At 43.7% G+C, this 15,634-nt stretch overlaps 1 protein-coding gene across 1 annotated transcript; it reads right to left on the bottom strand.

Annotated features, from left to right (window-relative positions):
• Positions 1-6,717: 6,717 nt before the first annotated feature.
• Positions 6,718-11,401, bottom strand: cnih4 (cornichon family member 4). Its single transcript, XM_080895737.1, has 5 exons — positions 11,289-11,401; positions 10,751-10,819; positions 10,473-10,585; positions 8,281-8,421; positions 6,718-8,201 (listed from the first exon to the last, which is right to left on the bottom strand). Exons 1-5 carry the CDS (start codon positions 11,355-11,357, stop codon positions 8,174-8,176), a joined length of 420 nt encoding a protein of 139 aa, XP_080751863.1. The 5' UTR covers positions 11,358-11,401; the 3' UTR covers positions 6,718-8,173.
• Between the last annotated feature and the right edge of the window lie 4,233 nt (positions 11,402-15,634).

The raw sequence follows: 15,634 nt of genomic DNA, 5'->3' as shown, positions 1-15,634 counted from the left end.
GGAGACAGAGACAAACATCTTCAACGAGCATTTTTAAGTCACTTCTTAAAACTCTTTTCAGTGGCGAATATATTTTTATTTTTTAAAGATCCTTGCTGCCCGCAGCCATACACTCGTCAAAGGACCTTTGACCTCTAAGTTTAATTCATTTTATTTACACAGCGCCAGATCACAACAACAGTCACCTGAAGGTGCTTTATATTGTAAGGTCGACCCTACTATAACAGATACAGAGAACAACCCAACAATCATATGACCCCCTATGAGCAGCACTTTGGCGACAGTAGGAAGGAAAAACTCCCTTTTAACAGGAAGAAACCTCCAGCAGAACCAGGCTCAGGGAGGGGCGGAGCCATCTGCTGTGATTGTTGTTGTTGCTGATAAAATTGAAGGTCAGATAGCAGCGAAGGGATAAAAGGGGCCACTGCAGCAGCCCCGCCCACCAGGTGATATGCCAGCAAGGCAAATATAATAGCCCTGCCCACAGTGACCTACGCCACCGCACCTCTCCATCAAGACTCTGCATGCGTGATATGTTATATGAGGGAGGTAGAGAACTAACCCTGGAAAGAGGGCCAGGAAGCAACTAGCTCAGCAGGCACCACACTCCACCACAAGGGGTGTGGGGCCCACCACACCATCACTCTGGAGCACCACGGAGTCCAGAGCAGCACAGAGAGTAGACTAGAGTCACAAGTCTCAACTGCACACTGTGTCACAACAGCAGACAGCCAGTACAGGGACAAGACAAACAGGTCTGGGTTGTTCCCTCACCTCGATGCCCCGCCCCACGGGCCTGTGGGAGACTTCCACAGATTTCTTCTTTTAGTTCAGCCACCGGCTGGCTAATAATCTGGATTTCATCCATTTTGAAATATAGCACTCGATTGGTTTAGAAGTTTACTGGGGAAAACAAGTAATTGATTTAGGCTGAATCATCCTTCTAATGATATATATCCCATGAGTGACATGCAGTAGTGTGAAAAAGTTTTCACCTGTCCTGATTTCCTGTTGTTTATTTTTTATGTTTGTCACACTAAAATGTTTCAAGAAAACATTTTTTATATTAGACAAAGATAACAAGAGTAAACACAAAATAAGGTGCAAACCTACATGTCCTACGTGAAAAGTGACTGCTCCTTAAACCTACTAACTGCTTGGGCGCCCTCAGCAGCAACAACTGCAATCCAGCGTTTGTGATCACTCCAATGAGTCTTTAAAGCGCTGTGGAGGACTTTGGGCCTACTTTGGAGAATTGTTGTAATTTAGCCACAATGGAGGGTTTTTAAGCATGAACCGCCTCTTTGAAGGTCACGCCACAGCACCTTTGGATCAGGCCACTCCAAAGTCTTCATTTCAATTTGTTTAAGCTATTCTTGGCTTGGATTTTTGTTCCCATTAATAATAAACACCTTAATTCAGAAACTGCATTTTGCGTTCACTTGCATTATCTTTGTCCAATATTTACATTTGTTCGATGATCCGAAACGTTTAAGTGTGACAAACATACAGAAAAATAGGAGATCAGGGAGGCGGCAAACACGTGTGAGCTCATCCTCTACAGCAGGGGTGTCAAACTCAAATACACAGTGGGCCAAAATTCAAAACTGGAACAAAGTCGCGGTCTAACGTTAATATTCATTGAAATATATTTATTCCTCCAGATATAAGAATGAATCTTATGGACTCAAACACGTTTTGCTGAAAAACTGAATATGGAACAAGCAAAGCTTAATACTAAACAAACAGTGTTGGTCAAGTTACTTGAAAAAAGTAATCAGTAACTAATTACTGATTACTTCCCCAAAAAAGTAATCCCGTTACTTTACTGATTACTTATTTTCAAAAGTAATTAATTACTTAGTTACTTAGTTACTTTTTAAAAACACGATTTACAACCTGAGTAGGTGATAAAGTGATAGATCTTTCAGCCCAATTCTACTTTTTCTGCATAATCCATCATACAAAATGTAATCAAATGGAAAAGTCTCTTTTTAAAACTTGTTTTATCAGTTTTAATCTTTTAACTTTATGCTTCAAGCAAAAATTTAATTATATGCAACATTCTCTGACTGGAAGAAATTAGTTTAACATTTAAAGCTATTTTCTGCACATTCCAGCACATAAAATAAAATATTTTGTGTGTTTTCACTCACTCTTTCAAATAGATGCAAGTAAAACACAGCAGAAAATAAATAAAGTCAAAGACTCAGCGGTCCTGTTGCTCTATTTTCACCTGTAAAGCAGGAGTGGGGTAGGCGGAGGTTTACCCTGGTGCAGGTGTGCCGCGGTCAGTGGAAGAATCCGCGAGTTTCTCTGTGAGTTTCCCATCACGTCGTAGCTACTCGGTGCTTGTTGGAAGTTTAGGGTTTTTCGCTGTAAAAAGAAGTTTTCTTCCCACGCACAGCGGACACTAATGTTTTTGTCACTTTTTATGGAATCAGTACTTCCACGCTTTAAACGCTGCACGCTCATACTCTCTCTGCACTCGATATGTGATCCATTGTTGATCTGCACACAGCTGTTGTCACTAACGTCGCACTCGCTTACGTCACTATCGTGAGACATTCTCGCAGAAAAATCACGGTTTTAGTAACGCAGTAACGCAGCGTTCCTACGGGAAAGTAACGGTAATCTAATTACCGTTTTTGCAATAGTAATCCCTTACTTTACTCGTTACTTGAAAAAGTAATCAGATTACAGTAACGCATTACAAGTAACGCGTTACTGCCCATCTCTGTAAACAATATATATATTAGCTGTATAATACCAGTAGGCCAGCTCTAATAGTAATTTGGTATGGTTTCATGGGGCCAGATTTGACGCCTATGCTCTACAGTGTTAAATGAACGTGACTCCACACCAGGCAGTGGCAGAAAGATTTATACCTACATATTTAATGTCAGCTGACTGTAGTGGAGTGGTGGTTTTGAAACTTATCTTTAAGTGTGATCCTCTTTAGGAACGAGGTTTGTGAGTTCCTGTGAAACAGTGATGCATCATCAGCATACGGGCTTATTATGGTCTGTATTTTCAGACTGCTGCTGGTGGCTCGATAAAAATAACAAAAGCGAGTGGACTGGATACCCTCTGCCTGCTGTGAAGATCATAAACACAGATCCATAATGTAGCGATTCTCAGTCTGTAATAGTGTTGGGCACAGTGAAGCTTGTTTTTCTGTTAATTAAAATGGCTACGACTCTTTGTTTTGAGTTGCAACAGGCTGAGAATGTGTGAAGGAGCTGTGGCGTGTGCACGTTTCAGACACGTGCGTCTCCTGTAGTGAGACAACAGCAGTCGTTTACCTGATCAGTCACTTTTCCCTGGAAACAACTCCACGTACAACCAGTGTTGAAAAACCTCATTGTGGTCACGTGTAAACCAACTGGTGCAGTGCTGAATGTTCACTAAAGGTCGTCACCTTTTACATCATATATATCAATACATCAGTGTACATCACATATATATGACGTAAAAGGTGACGAGGGGAATAAGGCACTGCAACCTTCCAAGAACCGTTCTGAGTGACCAGAAATGTTACTGTATCATTTTTATATTTATTTTATATACATTTGATATTTATATAAAAATAAGGTTGAGTAGTAGAACATCCATTATGCACAAAATTACTTACGCTGTACTTAAAAGTACTTACAGTACAATTTGTCTTATTTCCTGAGAAATACCTGAAAGAAAGACAAGTTTAAGTGACCCCATAAAACATTGTGTGTGTTACCAGCAACCACAGAAATGCATATTTAAAGACGACCACGTTCACTTCCTGGTTTGTCGGGAGCAGCTCCTGAATCTGTTTGGCTGATAGCAGTTAAACTGTCATGAGCTGTGTGGCAGGCAGGGGTAGGACCCAACTGCAGGACTCAGAGACTCGAAGCAGAAGCTTTATTTGCTGTGAAAGATTAACTAAAAACAAAGTACATGAAGAAAGAAACAAAAGGTTAACTCGAAATAAGTCTTGAACTCGGGATACATGACAGGAACCAACTGCTAACGTGGAAACGACAATGAACGTGTTGAGATTGAAGACTTGAATACATGATAACAAGGGGACACAGCTGGGACTGATCAGACCTGACGAGACAGGCAGGAAGCAAAACTAAATATACTGAACACAGGACGAAGGACTACCACAATAAAACAGGAAACAGTCGACACACACAGAGAACAGGGGGAGTGACACAGCAGGAGACAGAACTTAACATGCACGAGAGACATGGCAGCAGACACTGCACAGAGCCACGAACAATACTAAACACGAGGATATAAAAGCAGGACACAGACACTGGGTGGACGACCCAGGACCACGACAACAAAACAAGAGCACGACCATCGGAACCAAAAGCAGGGAGATAAACTAAACCTTAGAAAATTGTTCAAACCATAATCTCAAAAAGACAAAAACATGAACCCTGACATAATCTGAAGTACCGTCCATGTGCAGCCACTATCTTACACATTCACACCGAAGAAATCCCCGAGATTACTCACAGGGCTGCGAAAGGCTCGTAGTGAGCCGCATGTCAGGCTTCTTTCTCTAGCAGGCTGCAGTGGAGGCGGTGAACAGCTGCAACTCTAACATCTGTCTCGAGCTCTGCCCCCCCCAGCCGATTGGCTCTTCCAGCCTTCTTGTCAGGTACTCAGTCGTGTTAATGAGCCAATCTGAGGTATGTTAGGGAAACGATGCTGACGTGACAAAAGTTAACAGTTAACAAATAAAACCAAACCCATGCAAATGCACCACAATAAGAAAAACATGCACATCACAGCAACATGAAGGTTCTGCCTGATGACACCCATCATTACTTTCTCCAGCTTAAAGCAGGCAGTACTCACAACAATGCATGGAAGAACAAGCTGCAATAATATATAAACAATAATAAAGATTTAGATCATATTTGAATGATTGTAAAGCATTTGTATTAATAAAGGTTTAAATCTTAATAGTGTGAACACTGCTTCAGCATTCTGCTGCTACTAATAATAATAAGTGCTGTTCATGTGCAGGAAATAATCACTCCGCTGATTTACAACTCTTTAAGGAGAAAATCAGTCCTGAGAAATCTACATGTATTTGCTGACTGTCAGAAAAATTGTGTACATTTTATGTATATTTGGAGTGATGCAACATCCTTCATCTATATCCTTCAAGCTCGGTCCTCTACCAGAGGCCTGGGAGCTTGAGGGTCCTGCAGCATCTTAGCTGTTCCCAGGACGGCACTCTTCTGGACAGAGATCTCCGCTGTTGTTCCCAGGATCTGCTGGAGCCACTCGCCCAGGTTCGGGGACACTGCTCTGAGTGCTCCAATTACCTCGGGGACCACTGTTACCTTCACCCCCATGTTCTCGTTCTTCCTGATGCGGCCATCATCACTACAGCTCTCTTCTTCTGCTTGTCCACCACCGCTGTGTCCGGTTAGCCATCACCATTCGTCTGTATCTGGAAACCCCATCGGAACCGTTATCAACCACTCTTCCTTATTATATCTCTCCACCTGTTTCCTTACCTTAATTTCACTTACCTCCACCTCGTCCTTACTCTGTTGTTGGGACTGCTGTCCTTCTGCCGGCACTTCACAGCTGCAGCTACAACAGCAGCCTCCTGTGGCTGTGGGCTCCTTGTGAGATCTTGCTTGTCCTGTTATTAGCAGCAGCAGCAGCTAACATGTTGGTTCATTTGGTACACTTTGCTATATCGATCTTTGTTTTTCTCTCTTAGCTTTTCGTCACTTCTTCCACACCAAACTGTGCAGGCTGTGGTTTTTTCAGTAAACAATAAAATACCAAAAATGAAAAATATGTGATTTCATAGTTTTATATTATAATTATTTGGCTACACAGATTAATCTGAGGTGGGCCCCAGCCATATAATCTTATGAGGTTCTTGACACAGTCATCCTTTTATTTGTTAGATCTTGATGAACACTCTAGTTCAGGGGTGTCCAACTCCAGGCCTCGAGGACACAACAAGTCCTGCAGGTTTTAGATGTGTCCTTGATCCATCACAGCTGATTCAAATGGCTGAATGACCTCCTCAACATGTCCTGAAGTTCTCCAGAGGCCTGGGAATGAGCTCATCATGTGACTCGGGTGTGTTGACCCACGGTGAGATCTAAAACCTGCAGGACACTGGCCCTCGAGGCCTGGAGTTGGACACCCCAGGTCAAATTTATATGCACAAGTTTCTCCTTGCTGTTGTCGTACTGAAAGAGATTACATTTGCCTCTCATTACATCTGAGAGAGGCAGTCGATTGTTTACTAGTAAACAATCTTAAACTTTTAATCAAAACTATAAAAATCTAAAATATAACCAAATAATGATTGGACGTCCAGGAGAGAGAAGGCATACAAAAATACTTCTTCAAGAACTCTGTGCAAACAGAATAAGTTCTTCCTTTCACCTCCTGGTGAAATACATTTAAAAAGCTGGTGTACAACACTACAGAGTACTAAGGTTACATTAAGAAAATATGTCATTGATCATGTTGAGAATAAAGTTGAAATTTCAAAGTTAAGTTGAAAATCTGCTGAAATGTGCAGACTGAAGTTGTTTGGAGACAAACGGCCAGTTTCTGCAGCTGAGTCAGCTTTAGTTTCTCTCACTGTGGTGATGAGAAATCTGCACATTTCAGCTTTCTACTCAAAATGATTCTTTTTAAACACACGTACAGAAGCCTATTCATCACAGGAATGCCAGGAAGTGCAATGGAACGAAAATATTTATTCAGGTTCCTGTACTTGGTACAGCACACGACTGCAACAGGTGACCATGCTGGCTTTGTAAGGAACTCTGTGTGTGTGTGTGTGTGTGTGTGTGTGTGTGTGTGTGTGTGTGTGTGTGTGTGTGGTCCTGTATGCAGAATAAGTCTCAGAACTGGATTGGTTATCCAACCTCAACTACACCTCAGTGCAATCAGACACCCGAGGTCAACGTTGGAAAACTGTCAGTAAATCTGTTGGATAGTGTTGAAATCAAAGAGCAGCAGGGTCACAAACCAAGCAGCAGGTGAGCGCACATATGCAAACTACACAATAAAATACACAACGTCAGTCACATGGAGTGGGCCACTTTCATTGTTCTCTATTGGTGCAGACAATAAGAGAAACTCTGAGTTACCAAATACTGACAAAAACAGACCGACGAGCCAGTTTCAAACCTCTGACTCTGACTGAGAGTTTGGGATATTTATTGGATTGATTTGACAGAAGTAGTTCAAGGTTTACTTTAAAAAAAAAAAAAAGGATTATGTTGACACAACAAGAACTTTCAAACATTTCCCCAAAGAATAAAACTTTGCCAATCAAAGAGTCAGAATCCCGACTGCCTCTTAATTCAGTGCACGTATGACGCTGCTGAGCATCGACTGCAGCAGCGTCATAGAAACATCTTATTAGTTGTTGGAGGTGGTTAAACCCTGACACGAAGCACAGCATGCACACACCATAAAGGACCACATTAACTGTGAACCTGATTGAATCACCAGCTGGGAAAAGTCATTACGTGTGGCACAAACAGCACAATTTACAGGATGAACTGAAGTGTTATAGTTATTACATGGGTCGCATCACACTGGTGCACAAGAGCGACCAGCGAGGTGAGAAGAAGAATGTCCGAGCGCACTGGAAGGATCCATAACTTAGGCTGCTACAGCAAGACGGGTCCTGCAGGGCCCGCGCTGTTAGCTTGATTTAACTCAGCTGTCCTCCACTCTGTACAAGCTGTCGACCCAAAGTCCTTACAGCAACCTGCAATACTTTGTGTAAAGCACCAGAATAATGAGCACTCATGATGAGGCTGAAAGCAGTTCATTACTGGGAGGGATTGGGCTCATCGTTATTGGTAAAGAAACATACTGCAAACGTCTATCAGCTGTTGAGGTTGTAATGACTTTGTGTTAAACAGAGGTTCAAAAATAAAGGATTGTTTTCCACAGTGCAGACGAGCTTTCTGTTGGAGGCTATGAAGGTGGATCTTTGAAAGGTTAAATATTAACCATATCCATGTGGCAAAGTCAAACTCTGGAATTCAATACAAAAAATGTAATAGTTGTTCTGAGACATTAAATGCATACAGTACAGGAGCACAGGATGTGAGGGGGACGCAGCAAAGCCTGCAGTCTGGAATTTGGCAGCTGAAGTCCGTGGCCTGCTCCGGGCTCAGTCGTTGATCAAAGCCAGGATCATGCTGGAAAACACAAGTCGGATATGTGAGTGCAAACAGCGAAGACAGCCCTGGACGTGTTAGCAAAGTGTGCGTGTGTCACCTGTACAAATAGATGAAGAAGCAGAGCAGGTGGTAACCCAGTTTAATCATGGCCTCCTTCATGTGAGACTTGAGCAGACCTCGGTTGTGGATCTCCGTTGGGTCAAACACTCCCATGTTCCCCATTGGAACCTTCAAGTACCTGCAGGGTGAACCGGATCAAGATGACACACCCGGCAGACTCTAAACACCAGTACGACTGTTCCAGCTGATCGTCTGTGACCGAAGGTTTAGTCACTGGTTAGTACTGTTAAGGTGTCTGCTGGTCCCGACACAGTATAACCCTGCTCTTTGATAGAACATGAGAAGGAAGAGCTTCTGCCACTCGCCTGATGAAACGATTCATTTGTCGCTCTTTGTGTAAAGGTCTGAATAACGGTACAGTACATCCAAACCTTTATTTTGGTAACCAACTGCAGTTCCTCAGCTTTCTAGATGTATGAAGAAAGTCTACGAGAGTCTGAGAGCAAAGTGCTCTAATGGTCATTAAGATAAGATTCAACACATTGTATACTGCAGCACAGTACCTGTAACACCTACAGCTGCTCTAATAGGATATTATGGTCGACAGTATCGAACGCTGCACTGAGGTCTAGCAGGACAAGCACAGAGATGAGTCCACTGTCAGAGGCCATAAGAAGATCATTTGTAACCTTCACTAAAGCTGTTTCTGTGCTGTGATGAGCTCTGAAACCTGACTGAAACTCTTCAAATAAACCTCTGCAGATGATCTGTTAGCTGTTTGACAACTACTCTTTCAAGGATGTTTGATATAAAGGAAGGTTGGAGATTGGCCTATAATTAGCTAAGACTGCTGGGTCTAGAGATGCTTTTTGAGTAAAGGTTTAACTACAGCCAGCTTGAAGGCCTGTGGTACATAGCCGATCATTAGAGATAGGTTGATCATATTTAAGATCGAAGAATTAATTAATGGCAGGACTTCTTGTAGGAACGAGCTCTGACTTTTGTCAGGTCTGTGTAGGTTCTCGGGTCATGCTAGTCTTAAGCTTGGAAAGCTCGACTCCTTTAAGAAATAAGTGCTTTAAGTTTTACATGTTTTGTGCCAGTACAGAACATGACATCATCTGATTGGTTAGTTGCTGCTAATGGACTTGCATTAGTTTATTAGCCAACTAGTGACAGAACCAATAACGAGGAGTTTCGTGTTAACAAATATAAGGACGTACTGTCCACTTTCACTCCGTCTTCAGCAGTAAGTGCTTCAGGAAACAGGAGCATCCAGCTGTTAGCTGTAATGTTGGGTTTTATACAGTGGGCTTAAATGAGAGGTGTGTAGAGGAGCCTGTTTGAGTCTGATTTTCCTCATGTGGCTGGATGCAGCGAGCGGTGCAGTCAGCCCATGTGATCAGCTCTATTTCAATCGTCTCCCAAGCAAAACAGTAAAACAACAGGTTCCTACGTGCACACCACAAACAACTATGTATCTTGTTGAAGCACAACTGGGAAAAATAGGTCAATGCGTGCAATCGGAAAAAAGAAATAAAATGGTGACTGCGAGGAAGAGACACGATCTGAACTGTCTGGTGTGCTTGAGAGAGACTGTATGAAATGACAACGACTGCATTGCTTTGCCTGGAGATCGTACGGCTTGGTGCATCCAGCCTGGCGAGGAACATACCAGCGTCACAGTCCAGCTGGTTGGTCTGGTGACTCAAACAGGCTCTCCTCCACACAGGTCTCATTTATAAAGTGCTTTACAGAACCGAACATACAGCTAACACTTCCTGTTTCAGTGCAGCAGTGCACACTGCTGTACCAAGGGACAATACAACAGTGATGCCCACAGACTCATTTTGAGTTTTGGTCACTAGTCTGCTAACAAATGAATGTAAGCAGCATTAGCACCAGCCAACCTGGTGACATCATGTTCTGTACCGACACTAGATGGCACTAAACATGTTTTAAAGCACTTGTTTCTTAAATCCAGCGACACAGACAGTTATTCATGTTAGCCTGTATACATGTAGTGTTTCAGGTCCACTTTAAATATTGGGATTTTTATCTTTTGGCTTTAGAACCCAAGAAGCCTCTTGGGTGAGGGCCCGATCATTGCTGCTTTAATTATTTTTCCAACCACGTGACATAAAAGGAACAACTACAAAAGAGAAAGGATCCCGACATGCACGTGTAGCCGTGGTGGACCTAACTGATGCTGAGACTGGATGGGCATACCTGTAAATGTTCCAGGCTGCTACAGGCAGGTTGAGGAGGAGGATGAACCAGTGCATCGAGACCAACATGAGCATGGTGGAAAGACACTGGGCAACCATCTCTGGAATTACCCACTAAACATCAAACAAACATTTGAATTACAGATTAGAAATCTGAGTGTGAAAATGATCTTTACAGTCGGTTACAAAAAGAAAAGCGATGATTATTTCATAAACGACGGGGGGTAAAAGATCAACTGCATCATCAACCATATCTATGAAATCAATAAGACAACTTACTTTGTTCAGCTTGGAACAGCAGGCTCTAGCATTGATGTAGTCACATTCTAGGTCAGACAAGGTTATAATCTATATTTCAAGTTAAGGTACAATGTGCTGTGAAAAGGATGTTGCATTCAGGACCTCGACTGGCTCCTTCGATTATCCTTTAAAATATATACATACATATTAAGGATGTGCTGGACTGGCCTCATTTTTCATCGCCGATCGGTCCAGCAACAGTGGACCCACGCACCGCAGCGCTGCGTGGGACTGAAATATAAAAGCCGACAGTGTGAAATGAAACTATCAGTACAGAGATATTTGCAGATAGCGGCTCTTCGTGACTGCTAACTCAAAACACTCTACAAACTTTCATACACTTATTCCGTCACACAAGCCCGACTACAACGCTCATAACAAGGCGGCTAACAAGCTAGCTGGCTGCTATTAAATTAGCTTTTTTTATACGGAGAAGACTTCAGCAAAGCTCTCGGACAGAAAACCGCTTTGACGCAGACGAGTACCGTCGCCCGACTCACTGAATCGAAAAGGATACGAAGTAAACGGAGAGGAAAATCAGCGCACAACAATCCACAAGAGACAAAATGAACACTGCCGCTTCCATGTTCCCTTTTCCGCAAGTAGTTTTTATTTCCGGACAGTTGACGCGTTTGTGCTGCCGGGAGTTGTGACAGTGTCAATGCAGCGCTGCCACCTAGCGGACTGGAGTGGACATGGTTGACTCAAGACAACCATGGATCCAGACAAACTGTAACAGTGGGGTTTTTTCTGTCAACACGGACTTAAAATAACGACGTAACATAACATAAAACCCAAAAAACGCACCTTTAGGAACTCCTGGCTGTCTCTGTATTTAACAAGACAGTAAACATCAAATAGCAAAAATATTATAAGGCGGCTTCAGCAGAACAGATGCTCGGTGTGCTGTTGGTTATGGGGAAATGGAGGCTGCAGGGGGGATGCGAGAATGCTAAAGCCTGGAGGCAGAAGCAAGAGGGAATTTTCTTTTATCCTAATCCAAATGGAGTTTGTAATAAGATAAGATAAGATAAGATAACCTTCATTAGCCCCACACGTGGGAAATTTGTTTTGTCACAGCAACTTCCTGCTGTGACAAAACAAATTTCCCACGTGCAAAAGTTGTATAGAAAAAATTAGAATACAATGAGAATAAAATACTGTACACAACTGTACAGAATAGAATAAAATAAAATACTATATACAGTAGAATAAAATAGAATAAAATATACAATAGGATAAAAATAGAATACAAATTCTATATACAACTGAGTAAAAATCCAACTTTGTCAGAAAAGAGTATTGAACTTCAGCGGAAGAAGGAAAAACGTTTTAAGAGCCAATAAGGAGGAAACACACTCAGGACAGTGTTATGGTCAGGACTCTTACATGCTATTGGTGTTTTATATTTTTTTGTTATTAAGATAAGACTTTATTGATCCCACAACGGGGAAATTTTTGCGTCACCTCAGCTCTAGTACAGATATATGAAGGAAATACAGAAATACAATTAAGTACAATCAATGAAAAAAAGTAAGATAATACACTATATACAATGGTAGCATACACAGTATGTGATTATGGATATGGTTGGAAATATGGAAGACATAAACTATATAGCTTGGAAGGTCATGGAGGGTCCATTATGCATGAAGTGGTGACCGTGGATGTTCACAGTGTCCAGTGACTTATGACATCGTGATTGAGGAGTTATAGAGTCTAACTGCTGTTGGGATGAATGATCTGCGAAAGCGCTCCTTCCTGCAGCGAGGGTGTTTCAGTCTCTGACTAAAGGAGCTGCTCAGCCCACTCACAGACTCATGCAGTGGGTGATGTGGGTTGTTCATGATGGATGTCAGCTTTACTAACATCCTCCCCTCACCAACCACCTCCACAGACTCCAGGGGACATCCCAGCACGGAGCCAGACCTCCGCACCAGTTTGTCAATCCTGCTCCTGTCCCTGTCCGTGCATCCACTCCCCCAGCAGGCCACTGCATAGAAAAGGGCAGATGCTACCACAGTGTCATAGAATAACAGAGTCCGAAGGTGCGAAGGACCTCAGTCTGCTCAGCAGGTGGAGTCGGCTCTGACCCTTCTTATACAGGACGTCTGTATTTGTAGTCCAGTCCAGTTTCTTGTTGAGGTGAACACCCAGGTACTTATAAGAGTCCACTATCTCAATGTCTTTCCCTTGGATGTTCACCGGTGTTGTAGGGGGTGACTTCCTCCTGAGGTCTATGATCATCTCCTTTGTCTTGCCGGCGTTGATTTGGAGTACGTTGGTCTCACACCAGCCAACAAAGTCACTGATGACCCCCTGTATTCCTGATCATTCCCGTCTGATACGCATCCAATGATGGCTGTATCATCTGAGAACTTCTGTAGATGGCAATCGTCCGAATTATAACAGAAGTCTGAAGTGTAAAGGCTGAACAGGAAAGGTGAGAGAACCGTACCCTGTGGTGCCCCCGTGCTGCAGATTACCACCTCAGACACACAGTCATGGAGCCTCACATACTGTGGTCTGTTGATAAGGTAGTCGATGGTCCATGCAGTCAGCTGTTTGCCTTCTCCGGCTCCCTCCAGCTTCCCTCTCAGTAGTGCGGGTTGGATGGTGTTGAAAGCACTGGAGAAGTCAAAAAACATGATCCTCACAGTGCTCCCCGTCTGCTCTAAGTGAGAGAGGAATCGGTGTAGCAGGTAGATGACAGCGTCATCCACCCCAATTCCAGAACGGTAGGCGAACTGCAGGGGTCCAACACTGAGCCCACCAGTGGCTGAAGGTAGTGCAGGATGAGCCTTTCCATGGTCTTCATCAGATGAGAAGTCAAGGCAACAGGCCTGAAGTGGTTGGGCTCCCTGGGGTGTGCGATTTTTGGCACCGGAACCACACAGGAAGTCTTCCACAGTTCAGGAACCCTCTCCAGGCTCAGGCTCAGGTTGAAGATGTACAGGCCCACCTGACAGAGCTAGTCTGCACAGTCCCTGAGCAGTCTGGAGCAGATTCCATCCGGACCTGCTGCCTTCCTTGCCTTCGTCCTCTTGAGCTGATTTCTCACCTGATCAGCTGTGAAGTAGATGTGAGGCTGGGCTGGAGTGGGGGGGTGGGGCTCGCTTCGTTGTGGATAGATGTGTGGATAGGGGTGAAGCAGGGTTGTGGTGAGAGGAGAGCTCAGGTGACAATGGCATTGCACCCGGAGTGGGGGGGGTGGGGGGGGATGGAGGGGGGTTAATGGAACCTGGGGGGTGGGATCGGTGATCAGTGGGCCATTGTCAAATCTGTTAAAAAACAGATTCAAGTCGTTAGCCCACCCCCGGCCAGCAGACACTGTGGCTCCTCCATTATCCTGGAAATGTCCAGAGATTTGTTTCATGTTCCTCCAGACTTCTTTGACGTTATAGTGCTAATTATTTTATTATTTTATTGTTGCATTGTCTATGTTCTCTATCACTGTGTATGATGGTACAGTTCTACTTTGCTATAGCTGTGTGCTATAGATTATTCCTATTAGTGGTTTTTACCTGTGAACATAATCCCACACTTATATGACTCCGATGTTTTAGTGTAAATCATTTTATTGTTTTATTGTTTTATGTAAAGCACTTTGGCATGCCCCTGGCTTTTAATGTGCTATATAAATAAAGATTGTTGTTGTTGTTGTTGTTGTTGTTTGACGTTTTTCTGTTGGAGTTGGTTTTCCATCTTCCTACTGAAGCGCTCCTTGCCTTCTTGGATCTTGTATTTAAGATCCTTTTGGACTTTCTTAAGTTCCTCCTTGTCTCCCGACCAGAAAGCACTCTTCTTCTTGTTCAGCAGGGCCTTCAGTTCTGGGGTGACCCACGGTTTATTGTTTGAGAAACACTGTATCTTCTTGGTAGGCACAGTGTTCTCAACACAGAAATTAATGTAGTCCGCGATGCAGTGGGTGAGGGCGTCGATGTCCTCACCGTGAGGCTTGCAGAGTTCCTGCCAGTCTGTGCATTCAAAACAGTCTCTTAAGGCCTCAGTGCATTCCTCAGACCACACCCTTATCACCTTCTTCGTGGGGGGGTTCCTCTTCACCATGGGAGTGTAGGTGTGGTGGAGAAGGACCAGGTTGTGGTCTGAGTGGCCAAGCGGGGGGAGGGGTGATGCACTGTAAGCCTGCTTTGTGTTGGCAAACAATAGATCCAGGGTTTTGCTGTCCCTTGTATGTCAGTCAACGTACTGGGAGAAGTTTGGGAGAGTGACAGATAGTGAGGCATGATTGAAGTCCCCAGAAATAATAATGAGGGACTGCGGATGTGCCATCTGTAGCTGAGACAGTGGAGTGAATGTACTCACAGGCTGCTGTAGCGTCGGCCGAGGGTGGGATGTAAACAGTCAGCACAATAACGTGTGAAAATTCCCTGGCCAGGTGGTATGGCCGGACGCTAACTGCCAACAGTTCAATGTCTTTGGTACAGCTCTGTTCCTTCACAGTGATGTGCCCCGGGTTACACCATCTCTCATTGACAGACATTGCTAGTCCCCCACCTCTCCTCTTACCACTCTCCATTGCACTCCGGTGCTCTAACCAGTTGAAAGCCATCCAGAGTTATAACAGTCCGGTGTGTGGTCCATGAGCCATGTCTCAGTGAACAGGAGGAGGCTGCTCTGCTTGTACTCCCACTGCAGTCTGGTTAGCGCAATTAGCTCTTCCATCTTGTTGGGTAAAGATCTTACATTACCCATGAGAATGGATGGAATGCTTGGTTTGTACCGTCTCCTTCTTTCCTGGTACTTCAAATCAAATCAAATCAAATCAAATCACTTTTTATTGTCACATCACATGTGCAGGCACACTGGCACAGCACATGCGAGTGAAATTCTTGTGTGCGA

This window comes from Rhamphochromis sp. 'chilingali' (genome assembly GCF_963969265.1).
Source record: "Rhamphochromis sp. 'chilingali' genome assembly, chromosome: 11".
NCBI classification, from domain to species: domain Eukaryota; kingdom Metazoa; phylum Chordata; class Actinopteri; order Cichliformes; family Cichlidae; genus Rhamphochromis; species Rhamphochromis sp. 'chilingali'.
The sequence above is the reverse complement of the archived record's forward strand: the minus strand, read 5'-3'. Positions and strand labels throughout refer to the sequence as shown.